General features: G+C 36.7%; 1 protein-coding gene across 4 annotated transcripts in view; it reads right to left on the bottom strand.

Moving 5' to 3' along the window:
* Nucleotides 1-17,876, bottom strand: part of NT5C2 (5'-nucleotidase, cytosolic II) — a 74,648-nt gene that overhangs the window by 34,798 nt on the left and 21,974 nt on the right. For 3 of the 4 annotated variants that reach the window (XM_010859422.1, XM_010859423.1, XM_010859424.1), the window contains exon 2: nucleotides 10,789-10,862. In XM_010859422.1, coding sequence (XP_010857724.1) covers nucleotides 10,789-10,862 — 74 coding nt within the window. Of the gene's footprint in view, nucleotides 1-10,788; nucleotides 10,863-15,863; nucleotides 16,852-17,876 lie in introns of those variants that run through there. The other variant, XM_010859425.1, reaches the window with a different exon arrangement.

Raw genomic sequence — 17,876 nt, 5'->3', positions numbered from 1 at the left:
AGGAAGAAAGCTGAGCGCCAAAGAATGGATGCTTTTGAACTGTGGTGTTGGAGAAGACTCTTGAGAGTCCCTTGGACAGCAAGGAGATCCAACCAGTCCATTCTGAAGGAGATCAGCCCTGGGATTTCTTTGGAAGGAATGATGCTGAAGCTGAAACTCCAGTACTTTGGCCACCTCATGCGAAGAGAAAAGACTCTGATGCTGGGAGGGAATAGGGGCAGGAGGAGAAGGGGACGCCAGAGGATGAGATGGCTGGTCGGCATCACTGACTCGATGGACGTGAGTCTGAGTGAACTCCGGGAGTTGGTGAGGGACAGGGAGGCCTGGTGTGCTGCGATTCATGGGGTCGTGAAGAGTCGGACACGACTGAGCGACTGAACTGAACTGAACCGACACTCACTCAACAGCTAGTGACTAGCATTTTGCTTGTTAAAGAAACCACGTTTTGGAGATTAGCAGTCTGTCAGAAAGTGATGATCTATTACCATGAGGAGGTAATCTTAAGCACATTATGTGACTCAGTTAATCATAAAAGATTTTCTCCTTTGAAACCTCAGCAATAAATTTCTAGGTATAATATTATAAAACTAAGTAACAAAATACTAACAGTAATGGAAACCCCAGGTCTGTTTATGCCTATATGCCACTTGAAAAATGAACAAGAACTAAACCTTAAAAACTCAAATCCTCCTTTTATTTTCTATTTTCACTCTTCTGTCCACTGTTAGTAACAAAAAATTCTGCAACATAACATTTTTAGAAGTCCTGTATGCAAACAAAATCAAAGAAACAAAACTAACAAATAGTACAGATTGGTCCCTTCATTCTATGGAGAGGGAGTAATGTGGTTAAAAACAACTTTCTTGCTCTCTCACAAGTTCAAAAACCTAATTTTAGGTCAACTATCAAGATCTTTTTGGGCTTGGTTTGTCCTGGAGAATGCACTTACAAGTCTGATCCATCTGTCTGTCTCACTGAGGCACAAAAAGGCTAAACATTACTCTCAGAAGAAGACCACAAACACAAATTCCGAGGTCTAGAAAGGACCTACACTAGACAACTTAATAAAACAGGAAATCAGAACACAGTCCACCACTTGTTGGTAACAAAGCTAATATACAAGATTAAGCATGACGGTTGCTCCTTGGAAGAAAAGCTATGACCAACCTAGACAGCATATTAAAAAGCAGAGAGACATTATTTTGCTAACAAAGGTCCGTCTAGTCAAAGCTATGGTTTTTCCAGTAGTCATGTATGGATGTGAGAGTTGGACCGTAAAGAAAGCTGAGCACCAAAGAATTGATGCTTTTGAACTGTGGTGTGGAGAAGACTCTTGAGAGTCCCATGGAGTGCAAGGAGATCAAACCAGTCAATCCTAAAGGAAATCAGTTGCAAATATTCATTGGAAGGACTGATGCTGAAGCTGAAGCTCCAATACTTTGGCCACCTGATGAGAAAAACTGACTCATTTGAAAAGACCCTGATGCTGGGAAAGATTGAAGGCAGGAGGAGAAGGGGACAACAGAGGATGAGATGGTTGGATGGCATCACCGACTCGATGGCTCTGAATTTGAGCAAGCTCTGGAAGTTGGTGATGGACAGGGAAGCCTGGTATGCAGCAGTCCATGGGGTTGCAAAGAGTCAGACGTGACTAAGAAACTGAACTGAAGTATGACTTAGATTCTAAACACTGACTTTTGTATGTATTTAATCTGTATTTAGTAGACAAACTGGTTATACTATAATTAATGTACATAATTCCATTAGAGAAATAAAGTGTTAACCTACAGTACTGCAGAGATGAAGCTTTAAATAAATACCAATACTGGCATTAATTCTATAGGCAGGTTTCAGGATTAAAACTGATTCAGGTCCAAAAGTTCTCTGTTTGCAAGTTTTAATTTTTATCTATACAAAAATGTCAATCTTAAACAGAAATCCTGCAAATAAACTAATAACAAAAAAAATGTATAGCTTGATTTAATCACAAGGATAGCTGATGATAAAGCAATCTTCTAGTAAAAAAAAAAAAAACAAAAAAAAAACTATGTGAGGTATGAGGCTGACATTGAGAGAAGATGAAGACAGTGAAGCGCCCATCAAAATGGATTGTTACTGAACACTGTGTTTCACTTCACTCAATGAATAAATGTACCAAACTCTAAGCAAAATCATGAAATTTTTGAAAATTAATATAAGGCCATCTGGCCACCTGATGCGAAGAGCCAACTCATTGGAAAAGATCCTGATGCTGGGAAAGATGGAAGGCAAAAGGAGAAGTGGGCAGAAAAGGAGGAGATGGTTAGACAGTATCACTAACTCAACAGACATGAATTTGAGCAAACTCTGGGAGGCAGGGGAGGAGAGAGAAAGCCTGGTGTGCTGCAGTCCACAGGGTCACGGAGAGTCGGACACAACTTAGCAATACAACAAAAACAAAATCAATTTCTCTTTTAATAAACTAAAAGAACAAAAATCCCACAACTTGATTTTTATTCTATCACGGGTTCGTATAATTCACTTATGGAAAACTGCAAGTTTGGAATAATTACATACACAGCTTAACATGCTTAGAGTCCATGTATGCATTCTTGCCTCAGTTATCCTCTTTCTTATTTATTAGTGATAAACCAAAGTTTTAAGTGATTATTTACCACTAATTCTATCAACCCTGACATCTGACATGAAGATGAAGATTATCAAAGCTTCACCGATCAATATGGACTAAAAGTGACCCAAAGTTAACCCAATCCATGACACCTCTGCTCCCAAAGAAGGTCTCCTATGGTCATTTTCTAGACCCAAGCAGAACTGTTTTCTTATGAAAATAGCTTAACTCCCCAAAGTTAGATTCCATCCCAAACTCTTTTCATGGAAAGGTCATACATATTTCAAACATGTGTAAACACAGGAAGAGAAACTTTGAGAAAACCTATGTAGTCGCTTTCTCTGAAGAAACTTAGGCAAGGTTTACAGTGTGATAAAGTAGGCCCTGAAACCATAAGCACCTTCTCTTACTGAATGAACCATTCCAAAACAAGACTGCCACTTGAGATGTAATGTCCTATCCAGACTCTTCAGAAACACCAATCCTCGCCTTACTATCAATCTCACTGCATTCTAACTCTGAAAACCAGTAATCCATCTATGCTGTAAATGATAACCCTGTATCACTCAAAATATCACTTGCCAGAATAGCCAATTCATTGATTATGCTAGATACCAATTTTACAGCCTATCTAACCATTTCATTCCAGATAAAATGAATGTTTATTAGCTTGTTCCTTCTCCCAACTAAAAAAAAAAAAAAAAGCAAATGGTTATTGAATGTATTCTCTTTAGGAATAGAGTTACACAAAGAAGGTAGCCATTTACTTTAACAGCTACTATTTATTAAGCACTTAATATATACCGAGCTATTGATAAGACTGGCTTCCCTGATAGCTCAGTTGGTAAAGAATCCGCCTGCAATGAAGGAGGCCCCAGTTCAATTCCAGGGTCAGGAAGATGCCCTGGAGGAGGGATAGGGTACCCACTCCAGTATTCTGGCCTGGAGTGCCAAGGACTATATAGTCCATGGGGTTGCAAAGAGTCAGACACGACTGAGCTACTTTCACTAGTTCTAGTTATTGATAATACTAAAATAAAAAACAAGCTAAAATAACCAAGCCCTTAACCCCCAAACTCTAAAGTCAATACAAGGGGAAAAATGAAACAAAGTGTATTGTGCAACATTTCATTCAACATAGAGAACTGACATATTTCATTAATGCTTGAAGCAAGAAAGTAGGTCAACAACATCAAAGATACTAATGGTGCTAAGAGACTACAGAAGCAAAACAATCAAACTTAAAAATTATAATCAGAAATAAAAGTTATTATTGCCTGCGGCTGCTGCTGCTAAGTCACTTCAGTCGTGTCTGACTCCTAGCGACCCCATGGACTGTAGCCTACCAGGCTCCTCTGTCCATGGGATTTTCCAGGCAAGAGTACTGACATGGGGTGCCATATTATTGCCTAGATCCTAATAAAAAATATAAACCAAATGAAGAAAATGCCTGGAATATTTGGATAGTACTTTAATAATTTTATAAGTACTGTTTTTATAGTTAACAATTATCACAAAAGCAGGTTGCAAACTCAAAGTCATAATTAATTTAAAATCATCACTAAATTTAATTCTTCCTCATTCTCAAGCACTCATTGAAACCAAAAGGTAGTTCTTTTTTTCTTGGCAGAGGTTAAGGGGTAGAGGATTAATAACAAAGATAAACCCCTAGCTAGACTGATGAAGGAAAAAAAAGGTACAAATTACCAGTATCAGGGATGAAAACGACATTACTACAGATCCTACAGACATCAAAAGAATAATTTTAAAACATTATGAATTATTTGATGTCAATAAATTTGAAACTTAGATGAAAAGGCACAAATTATCAAAATTGATACAGAAGAAACAGAAGCTGACTAGCCCCATATTTTTGTTTAAAAGTTGAATGTATAATTTGAAGTGAAAGTAGTTCAGTCATGTCCAACTCTCTGCGACCACCATGGACTATACAGTCCATGGAATTCTCCAGGCCAGAATACTGAAGTGGGTAGCCTTTCCCTTCTCCAGGGGATCTTCCCAACCCAGGGATCAAACTCAGGTCTCTCGCACTGCAGGCAGATTCTTTACCAGGTTGAGCCATAAGGGAAGGCCAAGAATACTGGAGTGGGTAGCCTATCCCTTCTCCAGCAGATCTTCCTGACCCAGGAATCAAACCGGGGTCTCCTGCATTGCAGGTGGATTCTTTACCAGCTGAGCTATCAGGGAAGTCCAATAATTTGGAACCTTCTCACAAAAAGATAATTCCTGGCCTACATGGCTTCACTAGTTAATCCTATCAAATATTTAAAGAACATGTACATGACCAAGCAGGATTTATTCCAGGAATGCAAAACTGGTTTAATATTCAGAAATCAGTCAGTGCAATTCACCCTTTTAATAGACTAAAAAAGAAAAAACATATAATCATCTCAACTGAGACAGAACATCTGATGAAATTTAGCACCCATTCACGTTAAAAAACAAAGCAAAACAGAACTCTCAGAAAATTAAGAATAAAAGGGAACTTCTTCAACCTGATAAAAATTATCTACATAAAACCAACACCTTATTTAACAGTGAAAAACTGAACATTCTCTCCCTAAGATCAAGAACACTCAGGAAGTTAATTCAACATGGTACAAAGGTTTTAGTCAGCACAATGAAGTCAAAAAAAATTTTTAATAAAATAAATTATAAAGTTATATGGGCTTCCCTGGTGGCTCAGTTGGTAAAGAATCTGCCTGCAGTACAGGGAACCTGGTTTTGATCCCTGGGTTGGGAAGATCCCATGGAGAAGAAAATGGCAACCCTCTCCAGTATTCTTGCAGGGAAATCCCATGGACAGAGGAGACTAGTGGACTACATACAGTCCACAGGGTTGCAAAAATCACACACAACTTAGCGACCAAACCACAATAAAGATATATAGATTGGAAAGGAAAAATTAAATCATTTGCAGATGATATGATCATAGAGGTAGATAATTCTAAGGAATCTACAAAAGAGTTACTAGAACTAATAAGCAAATTAAGGTCACAGGACACAAAAACACACTGCATTTCCAAATGCTAATGACAAAAAAAATAGAAAATGGAATGTAAAACACCACTTAAAACTACATTAAAATATGAAATATTTACCAGACAAATGTAACAAAATATGTATGAAACCTTTATACCAAAAATCACAAAAAATTGTTAAGATACTAAAGAAGATTAGGTAAATCAAATGATGTATCATGTTCATGGACTGGAAGATTCTGCATAGTTAAGACAGTTAAGGTGTCAAATAGAATAAGGGATGAAGACAATCATAATGAAAACCCCATCCAGGCTTTTTTGAAAAACTGACAAGTTTATTCTAAAATTTATACAGAAATATGAAGGACCTAAAATATCAAAATAATTTGAGAAAAGAATAAAGTTAAAGGACTTAACACTACCTTACTTTAAGACTAACTATAAACCTACAATAACCAGTCAAGACCATGTGACATTCACTGAGATCAATGGAATAGAATGTCAATAGATAGACTAACATGTATTGGTCAATATGGTCACAAGATATATATCTGACAGAGGGTCAGCATTCAGAATATATACAGAACTTCTATAATTGACAATAAAAAGATAAACCCAATTAAAACGTAAGCATTTGAATAGGCACGTCACAAAACACATATACCCAGTAAGTACATGAAGATTTTCAACATCACTAGCTATCAGAGAAATACAAAATAAAGTCACAGTGAAATAACACTACATATTCACTAGAATGGCTAAAATTCAAAGGACTGACAATATCAAGTGTAGATAGGAGTGGAGCAACTAGAATTTGCATGTTTTCTGGGTACGAATTTAAAATAGTATCACTACTTTGAAAAACCATTTGTCAGTTTCCCACAAGGTAAACATTATCTGGCAATTACACTCCTAAATGTTTTCCCAGAAAAAAATAAAAATATACATTCACAAAAGACTCCTACACATATGTTAACAGTTTTACTCACAATAGCCCCAAACTGGAAACAACCCAAATGCCCATCAATAGATAAATGGACACACAAACTGCAGCATAGTAACAAAGGACTGCTGCTACCTGGTCTCCCGACCCAAACAAGTAAAGTTTAAAGAGAAAAGAAAATTTCATAATTTTCACTGGTTGCTAAGTCACTTCAGTCGTGTCCGACTCTGTGCAACCCCATAGACGGCAGCCCACCAGGTTCCCCCATCCCTGGGATTCTCCAGGCAAGAACACTGGAGTGGGTTGCCATTTCCTTCTCCAATGCATGAAAGTGAAAAGTGAAAAGTGAAGTCACTCAGTCGTATCCAACTCTTAGCGACCCCATGGACTGCAGCCTACCAGGCTCCTCCGCCCATGGGATTTTCCAGGCAAGAGTACTGGAGTGGGGTGCCATTGCCTTCTCCGTTTCACTGGTTAGCATCACTAGTAATAAGACCTATTATGGGCCCCTGGTATCATGCTCTAAGAAGGGCATATACTTCTGGGGTATTCTTCCCAAATATGCATAATACTTCAATCTATTCATGGAAAAAAAAAAATCAGACAAATACAAATTGTGAAACATTCTACAAAAACATCTAACCAGGACTCTTCAAAAGTGTCAAAGCAATGAAAGATATGAAAGATTCAGGAAGTATCACAGAAGAGACAAAGGAAATATGACAACTAAACCCAATGTGAAATTCTGGTTTGGATCTTGAATTAGAATAAAGGATATTAGTGTAAAAACTGAATAAAGTCTGTAGTTCAATTAACAGTATTGTACTAATGTTAATTTCTTAGTTTTTATAATTGTCCTACAGTCAACCATGGGTCAAGTAAGACGTTACCATAGGAGAGAGTAAAGGCAAACTATTACTTTTGCAACTTTTCCACAAATCTAAAAATTTTTCAAAATAAAAAGTTTAAAAAGTTAGGGGTCAAAAAAAGAATGAACTACCTACTGACAGACACAACATGAATGAATCACAAAAACATTATGCTAAGCAGAAGAAGGTAGAAACAGAGTATATCAGTGTATGATTCCATTTACATGAAATTCTGGAAAGGTAAAATTAATCTGTAGTGACAAAAAGCCAGGGGAAAGAGAGAGGAAGGAGCAGAACTAATTTCACAAAGGCAGTGAGGGAACTTTCTGTAGTGGTAGAAAAATTCTCTATCTTGATTGTGGTGATGATGGTTGCTGGTTACACAGGCATACACATTTTGTCAAAGCCAATCTATATAATTAAAATGCATGTATTTCATTGCATGTAACTTATTCTTCAATATAAAGTTTATTAAAATTTTTAAAATAAGTCCACACTTAAAAGTATTTAGCTTGAATAATTAGTGTATATTTTATATTGGGTAAACATAAAATACCATGATTGATTCTTAAACTGATATATTAAAACTTATGCACCCAAATTGTTCATTCAATGAATATCCACTGAGCATCTACTATACTCCAGATTTTAGGCCACACATAGGACATAAATGTGAAAAAGAAACTCCTTACCCTTGAGGAACTAGCAGGCCAAAGGGGAGACAAGCAAGTGAACAAAGACTGCAAGTGAATTACAATTGCTCTGGGGAGTGATACACCAAGTGTCAGGATTGCAGAGAAGACAATGTCTCAGGAACGGCTTCAGAGAGAATACAAGCCCTTTCCAAGAATTCACCCTGTGAGGCTATTCCACTTATTTCAGGGATATTTATCCCAAATACTCAAAGCTTTCAAAAAAACACTTCTTTTAGTCTTGTCACTGTACTTTATGGCACATTTTTCTCATGAACAGTCCTTAGTACTTCAAGGGTGTGGTGTGTTTGTTTAAAAACCAAAAGTTATTCAGGTAAGTTTTATGAATATTTATTACGGCAAACAGGTGGCAGTATAAAATCAGTAAGGTTTTTTCCCTACATGCTTTATGAAGTGAAGGCAATACCACAAGGATAGTAACAGTGTTTTTCATCCAAAATAGAACTGCTGGAATAATATATAGTCTCTCAAGGGGGCTACTTTAAAGAGCTTTGTCTTTTTGAGTGCTTAAGTCTTGGCTGGTTTGTCTGCAGGGGAGGAGGAAGTGTGTATCACTTTCAAATTATACCCTGCTATAAACTGTCATTATTCAAAATATAATGTAAACTTATATTCACATCCATTATATACATATATATACATGCACGCTTAAGTCTGAATCTTAGTTCAGCTATATCACAACTGAATGTCTTTAGACAAAGCCCTCAAAATCTTAGTGTCCTCTATAAAATGAAAACAATAATAGTAGAATCTGCCTCATAGGATTCTGTAAATATTAAATAAGTGATGCGAATGAGATAATCTGCATATTAAATGAAATAACCTATGTAAAACACTTAGAACAGGGCTTGGCATATAATAAGTACCTAATAAATGATAATAATCACTATTATATATAGCAAAGTATAGTGTCTAAATTAAGAATAAACATTAAAATATAAAGTAAGATTACCAAAAAAAAAGCATATAAAAAGAAGAAACCATTAGGTAGCTTTAAACTTTAGAAACCAAGATTCAGTGACTTTTTTGTTAAACGAGAGAATTCCTTTTTTAATTATTCTATAGAATATACAGTTATCTCAATGCTCAGTAACAAAATGCACCAGGCACATTACAAGTTTCCAACGAATACTTATTGAACTACTTCAATACAGTAAGATGGTCTTAGTAACCAAGAAAAAACAGTTTGCCACTTTCCAGCCCCATTAACTTCTATCTCTGCTTTAGCTAATACCCCTTTCAGCTGCCAAATGATCTTCTTTTCCCTGGACAGCAGAATTCTAGAAAGGAGAGACTGCAGGATTTTCTTCCAATTTGGAAAACAAGATCTACACTGAGAAAGCATAGTGTTTCTAACTGCTTTCTGGTAAGAATATCTGAAAGCGCCTGTGTCCAACTGGGAAAATATAAAAGAATCTACTGCAAAAACAGCTTGAAGGTTAAAGAAAACTAAATAAATAACGAAGACTATAGAGAGAAGAAAGAGAAATGAAAATCAAGTCAGTGCATATTTTCAATATATAATTTGTTTGGTAAAATATACCCATATCCCTGTAACAAGTACCTATAAACTACATGTGCTCATTTTTGTACATTTTTAACATTCACTTATAGTTGCCTAAATTGAACATCAAATTGAGATTTATCTAATTGGAGATGGAAGTCCATTTTCTAACACTGTTATATAGCGTTTCTGAAGGTAAATGAATTAATGCATTTTAACGTTTTGTGTACTGAAAGACAACAGTTCTAGAGAAAGTTTCTGAAAGACTCTTTGAGTTGTACACACGTGCAGGTACAAACATATAAACGTGTGCTCAACTCAGTTCTTCACCCCCTTTTTTTTTAGTTTATTTTTTTTATTTGAAGTAAAACTGATTTGCTATGTTGGTATTAGCTTCAGGTGTACAGCAAAGTGATTCAGTTATGTATATATATATTCTTTTTCAGATTCTTTTCCATTATAGATTATAAGATATTGAATATATAGTTCCCTGTGCTGTACGGTAGATCTTGTTGTTCATCCCTACTACCTCTTAAATTAAATGACATTTTTGCCAGATTGCAAATATTTTAATAAAAACTTCATAAGTTCTCAAAATATGTTGCAACTATTGGCTAATACATTAAGTATTTCAAATATATCTCAGAGACAGAATAGCAAAAACAACAATGCTGGTGTCCAAGGTCTATTTGATAATGAAAAAAGTAATAGCTCTAGCTTTTAAAGTCTTTACATAGTATATGCATAATCATTTCAAAAGAAAACCAACATATTTTCCATTTGTCTTTAAGAATAACATTGAAATTTTTAACTGATAAAAGTTTACCTGTGGTACACAGACACAAAATTCCATCCTTGAAGAACAGCTTAATAAAGTAAAAGCCAAAAGTGCACAAATATACATATTAATGCATACTTTCATTGTATCATTTCTTACCAGGGTCTCTAATTTAGCACTTGTTCTACCTGTAGAATCTAAATCTCAAGGAAATATGGTAATTTCAATATTCACAAATGTCAATGAAAGCAGCCTGGTAACAAGAGCTTCTGGCAGCTAAATATGTGACTACATCAACAAGTGTTTATTGAAAGGTCTAGTGTGTTGTATCCAAAGTAGTAGTTCTTAAGCAACCAGAAAGTGCTACTCACCAGCAAGTGTATAATCCATGTCAAACCCAAAACACTTTATTTTTTCCATGGCTAAACTCCGGTTCACAAACACCCTAAAGAAAAAAAAAAAAAAGAGTAAAAACTGATAATACTGTAGCCAAAAAAAAATTAAGTTCAATGGAATTATCTGGCTACCTTTCTAGATACCATTTAAATACCAATATTAAGATTCGCAGGATGGGGAACGCGGGTATACCTGTGGCGGATTCATTTTGATATTTGGCAAAACTAATACAATATTGTAAAGTTTAAAAATAAAATAAAATTTTAAAAAAAAAGAAGAAAAAAAAAAGATTCGCAATATAAATTATTCAAGTCCTCCTTATACCATAGGTGGCATCAGATACTACACAAAAATGTGTGAATTTTCTTATTGTGTCTTTATTTTAACAATGCTATGTACTCAAGATTTCAGAGAATCAATTCTCCTTTTCTAAGTCTGACCCCATAAAATAGCTTATTTCTGAGATTTTATAATTCATTCACTCATGTATAATTTATTTAATGAATAGAGGTTCACTTAAAGCCCATCATATGCCATACACTAAAGACATAAATATAAACAGATTTATTCAACAAATACTTACCAAATGCCTACTACATACCAGGCACTGTGACATGGCAGAGAACAAAAGAGTACCTGCCCTAATGCTATTTACATTTTAACCGATCTCTATCCTTGAGGAATTCAGCAGTAGCAGGAGAGAGGCTTAAGCAACTAATTAAAGTGTTTCAATAAATGCTATACAATAACATGCAGGAGAGAGCACAAGTTGTTTGAGCTGATCTTAAACAATCAGTAGAAGTTTTCCAGTAGGACAAAGCAAGAAAGGCACTCCACACAGAATGAAAAAGTAAAGATAAGGTTTGCAGTGAACCAAAAAACATTTACTGGAGCTGGAACTGAGTTTTCTTTGGTTTTACTTTTCTGTTTTTGCAAATGGAAGTTCTTCAGAGAAGGGAAAGAAGCATTATAAAGGTTATGAAGCTAAAAAAGGGTAGCAAGGGTCAGATTAATGAAGACTGTGTGCCACACTAGGGAGATGGGACTTTATCCTGCAGGCAAGAACAAATTATCAGATTTTGATGAAGTGCAATAAGCAGATTCAAACTCCAGAAAGATAACTACGAGACACAAGGAAAACTAAACACAACAGTGTGGAGGGTCATCATCATGACGGTGCTCTGGGCTGAGGTTCAAGCATCTCTGAAAATAAGGGTACCCCCTCAATCTGATCCCAAAGTTTGGAGGCCAAAATTACTGAATGGTTTATCCTCTTATTACCAAACCTTTTCTTTGCCTTCATCTCATAAGTAACTATGAGAAATGAGAATGCTACAAATCACCCAGGAAACTTGATAAAAATAAAGATACCTGGGCTAGGCTTCTCCCACTGACAATATAGGTCAGTAGTCTCCAAAGAGGAGTGACTGCATCTGAGGATATGAAAGACTCCCCTGGAATACAGAACAAAGAGTTACAGCTTCTACTCAAAATTATTTCATATTTTTAAAATGTCTAATTTGTGTATGTTTTCTACTACACACAAGTAATGATAGTAGTATATGTAATTTAAGCATGCATCCAGAGGGATGACTGTTTCATACTTTAACTGATGAAATACTCAAGTTTAGAAATCATTAATCTAGATAACGACTTAAAAAAAAACCTCTTCACCAACTCAAAAACTATTGTTTGAAACTTTAATAGAAAGCTTTTCCTCTCATCTCAGAATGCATGCACCAATTTTATATGCAAATAATCAAATATTTGCTTACAACATTTTAACTGGGGGACTTAATAGGTCCTTGAATTCAGAAATGTTATTCCCTAAAAAATATGAATTTATTTCTCTCATAGTGTGCTATGCACACTAGATAAGCTTTATAAAACTCTTAGTTCCTGAGAGAGATGTTATGTAAAACATTTATACTTTCTTTCCCTAAGAAAACCTGTTATTCTGGAAAAATCAACCCTTATTTTGATTGGGTTAATAATGGATGGGAGAGGAAGAGCAGTGAATAGCTGAAAGATACAGGGAACTAGAGGACAAATGACACCTACTCAAATCTTTTTTAAAATACCCCCAAACTCCAAATATATCACCATGACCCTTCTGCCACTTCATCAAATTTCACTGTATTACTACCGACTGCAGCATCTACTTTATTATCACCTTTTTCAGTTACATAAAGGCAACAAGAGAAGGTAAAGACACTGAGTAATGGTTTTAACTCGGGAAACACTGAAGCTGAGACTTTTCTTTTTTTTTTTTTTTGAACGTGCTGGTAACGTTTATTTACATTACATTCTCTCAAGAATCTGTATTTATACACACAATCCAGTGCCTTCCTGCTAGAACTTTTTAAACAAAACAAGACACAATGAATATGATAGTTGGTAGCTTAATGAGCATCTTGCTCTTGGGGGGTCTTGTCTGGGATTTCTGAGTACACTGTATCGAGAGGCTGCCAGTGGCAATTCATGAGAGATTGGTAGAGCTCTTCACTTTTCACCATAAATTCTTTGTTGAGTTCCTCAATATTCAAGTGGAGATTTGGATCTTCTAGTGAATCTTCATCTTGGTTTTCAGCTAGAGATGTGGTTTCCTTGGGTGGAAGCGAAGCCTCAGAGGGGTGTCCAGAGGTCTCACACGCAGAATAAAGGTTGGGTCCATTTCCACCCGCCCCGCGGCCAGAGCTGTAGCCAGGAGGGTAACCGCCCTGCTGTGGCTCGTACCGGCTGCCGAAGGGGTGAGCCTGGCAGGACGGGAAGTCTGGCTTCACTCTGTGCCAGTACTGTCCAACAGTGAACACAGTTTTCAAGCGACTGAGAATGAGCTGGACTTTAGTATTTCAGTGCCTGAGGAGTCCCAACATGTACAGACGCCAAAGCGCGCAGAAGGCTTTCCTTGTGCAAGGATGACTAGATCCGTCATCTTCCAAGTACTGTCTTTACCCCCCTCGGGTAAAGGGTCCTTGTCCTTCTCAGGAATGTGCCACAACGTTGGCCGATGAGTCCTTAAGGGTTCGTCAAGCCATAACCAAGAAGGAAGAAAAGGTGCTGGGCGAGATTATGTGGCCCAGGTGGGAGCGCGGGAACCGGACCCCTCCAATCAAGGCGAACCCTAAAGGTCACCCCTCCTCGCCCAGTTACAGAGAATGAGCGCGAGAAACGGCTTCCAGCACAAGTAGGAGACATAACTCCCTACTCGCCATCGCAGCCCGGAATCCACCGAAGCTGAGACTTTTCAAACACACTCTCAATTCAGGCTAGGGGGCCAACTGGATCAAATCCTTGATTAAAGCCCAAACAGCTGACATGCCTAAAATATTCTGTGGGAATTCAGCAGAAACAGACTGGGAAGATTTTCCTATCAAGGAGAGAGATATATGGGACCACATAATAAAAGGAACAGCTTTGATTCTGACATAAGAATGATGCAAGCTGGTTTTAGACACAGCTAGAATCATAGACAAAAAGACACTTTGCTGGTATCAGTCACTGCTAAAGGTAGAAAGAAACAGACCCAGCTAGATAATCCACCCACTTCTTTCTCGTCCAGAAGAGAGATTAACCTGTATTCCTTATCACATTTTTAAGGATACAGAGATCATACTATTATCCTTAGGCATTGTCCATAGAAACTCTGGGAATGATATATATCAGGAATAAAAAAATCTGTTGTTTCTGCAAAAATAATCATTGCTAAATATCCATTAAATCACACTCTTTCCTTTGACTAACTGGTCACTTTATTCAATCAACATGTTTGTCGAATGCCTATTACGAAGCAGGTACCATTTTATGACATACATCCTAGAAGCTGTCCTTTAGGGAGTAGCTAAAACTAGTAAGATTTTTTAGATGTCTAAAATTAGAAAAGATGCTTTTCTATGAAACCAAATATCCTTTATCTTTTCATTTTCATTTAAAGTAAGTACCCTTACCTACAGAAGCAACTCCTGAGCTTAAAAAAACAATCACTCCTGTCTCCCCTATAACTTATGAAACAAAAGAAAAACCTCACATATATTCTCACCGCTCCTTTTCCTTCCCTAATTTAAGCTACAACATGGCAGATGGGGGCAATAGGGAATTAAATCTAATTCATGCATGAATACCTAAAGTGCATAAGCAAAGCTGTGATGACAAAAGGGAACAGCTGCATTATAGATAACTGCAGTAGTATACATGCCATGATTTATAAAGATAATAAACATCCAAATGCTGAAAGTATGCACTGACTTCAGCTGAGAGGCAGCCTTGAGCCAGAAATACCACGTCTCCAGAATATAGCCTTAAAGCGAAACTGATCTCCTGGCGTCAAACTAATAAATACTTTTTACTATTATTATATAAAAGAAAGTGCTAGGTGCTCTATCAATTCAAAGGCTGATTCATCGTCTCACCACACTTTTAAAACAAAAATATCATTATCTGCCTTGGGGAATCCAAAATTTTCTCTTGGTCCCAGAACCTTGACTGTATCTTCATTAATGCCTGTTAACTTGTGTCACTTTTCTAAATTATTAACCAGTGGAACATACTCCACATCTCTATCTTCAAGAGCCTGCATATATTTGTGAAATTTTCCAAAGCTTACTTTAAATAAAGCACAAAGCTGCCACCCTAGAAAGCATGACTGAACTAAGCACCAACATTAAAATGTAATTATCAGCCCAAAATTCCTATTCCTATGTACTAAGTCATTTGCAAGATATAGATTTGAGCATTAAAACAACAGGCACAATCTTCAGCAGAAAGACCCAGAAACACTATAAAACTGAGCACAGACGTCAACACAAAGACAAATGTAACAGCTTTTACTGTCGTACGGCACTGCAGTAAGGCATAAAACTTGAAGAAATGCTATCCAAATAAATACAGACGTTAAACAAAAGAAATACGACTATTAATGTGCTTTAAGAACAGGAATCTAGTATTCTCACACTAAAGGAACATGAACATGCAATTTACTAAATTTGGAATTTTGTAAATAGCAAACTCTTAATGGTTTTGCGATTTAACTTGTAATTCAAAGCAGCGTTACCTCATCTGTCACTGGTTGCCGTTCTGCAAAGTGTGAAACTATTTGAGTCAACTAGTTCTTGAAGTCACATAACAGAATTCTTCTTCAAATCCCTAGTATAATTTTTGTGTGTGTGACTTTAACCTTACTTCAAAAAGACCGTTTTAGTCGGAACCAGGCCCCTCCACAGTATGTCTCTTCTGAGACAGTGCTGGAGAAAACACCTCTGTGTCTAATTTAACTTGTCATTGGATATCACTGTTGCTCCACATGAATCCATTTGGAATAGAATTTCTCTGGCACTGGTGAACTTTATCCCTAGCTCCTCCTCCTGCCCAGCAGTCACAATTTCCTGGCCAAAGGCCCAACAAGAGTTACTGCAACAAAAAATGAGACTAAGGATACAAGCAAAAAATCTCAGGCATGTTTTGGTTATGGGTTTGTGTAATTATATACTCAAAGTTTGTTACAGTTACAAGTGCCTGTTGGAGAGTGCAAATTTAGATTATCAACCAAATGATGTATGTGAGTGTCTGTTAATTAACAGAAAAATGCTATGGTGAATTTTTGTTGAAAACCTAATTTGTATCTCTTTCCCCAAACTAGTCTCTATTTCCGCCAGGGCACTCTCATTTTCCCCTTAAGTCGAAAACCTAGTTATTAAAATCTTTTGATTCTTTCCTCTCCCTCAAATCCACAACATCTCACTTGCCTTCATTTAAATTTCCAAATGTCTCTAATCCAGATCTTCCATTCCATTCAAACTGCTAACAACCTGTCCAGGTCCCTCATTAACTCTCCAGCAATCATCTCTCAATGGCTCTGCCTGCGCACTAATGCCAAATTAACTGCTTTGAAGTGGTGCCACTCAGAAGTGGGGTCCACAGGCCAATGCGGATTTGTGAAGTGCTGTTACTGATTTAAGAGACTGCAAGTATTTAGAAACTTTTATAACCATTTGTCAGAAAAGTTTTGTTTGTTGAACATAATAACAAAAAAGATATACTTCCATTTTATGTCTCTTCATTTTTCAAGTAATTCATTTTTATTCTAAGTATCAATTTCTAACAGAAGAGAAGTCTTTTAGAAGAAAATGGTTCTCCAACATAGATGAGAAGCACTGTCCTAAGGCCCAGCTCTAATCATGTTGCTCTCCCTCTTAATAACCTTTAGACATTCCTCACTACCTACTACCAAATACATTACAATTTTTTTAAAAATCTTCGAGGAGTTCAACGCTTTCATTATCTTTCCAAAATCAGTTTTCTCTCACGTCACTCCACATCACACACCTTTAGCTCTAGTAATTAAAATGAACTACTTGTTATTTCCTAAAAGTTCTCTGAAGCTTTGTTTACACTGTGCTCCATCCATGAAACGTCCTTCCTAGTTATCTCTACCTTATTTTTCAAGACCCAGAAATTTCTTTAAGAAACTCTTCTGGCCATGCCAGAGAACTTCTGTAACAATGATGCCCTTGGGTCTCAGATTACTTTTTTAAATTAAAGACATTGTCACCCTGCTTATTTAACTTATATGCAGAGTACATCATGAGAAACGCTGGGCTGGATGAAGCACAAGCTGGAATCAAGATTGCCAGGAGAAATATCAGTAACCTCAGATATGCAGATGACACCACCTTTATGGCAGAAAGTGAAGAGGAACTAAAGACCCTCTTGATGAAAGTGAAAGTCGAGAGTGAAAAAGTTGGCTTAAAGCTCAACATTCAGAAAACAAAGATCATGGCATCCGGTCCCACCACTTCATGGGAAATAGATGGGGAAACAGTGGAAACAGTGTCAGACTTTATTTTGGGGGGCTCCAAAATCACTGCAGATGGTGACTGCAGCCATGAAATGAAAAGACGCTTACTCCTTAGAAGGAAAGTTATGACCAACCTAGACAGCATATTCAAAAGCAGAGACATTACTTTGCTAACAAAGGTCTGTCTAGTCAAGGCTATGATTTTTCCAGTGGTCAAGTATGGATGTGAGAGTTGGACTGTGAAGAAGGCTGAGCGCCAAAGAATTGATG

Source organism: Bison bison, unplaced genomic scaffold (assembly GCF_000754665.1).
Source record: "Bison bison bison isolate TAMUID 2011002044 unplaced genomic scaffold, Bison_UMD1.0 scf7180017864456, whole genome shotgun sequence".
Lineage (NCBI taxonomy): Eukaryota > Metazoa > Chordata > Mammalia > Artiodactyla > Bovidae > Bison > Bison bison.
This window is presented reverse-complemented; position numbering and strand designations above follow the sequence as displayed.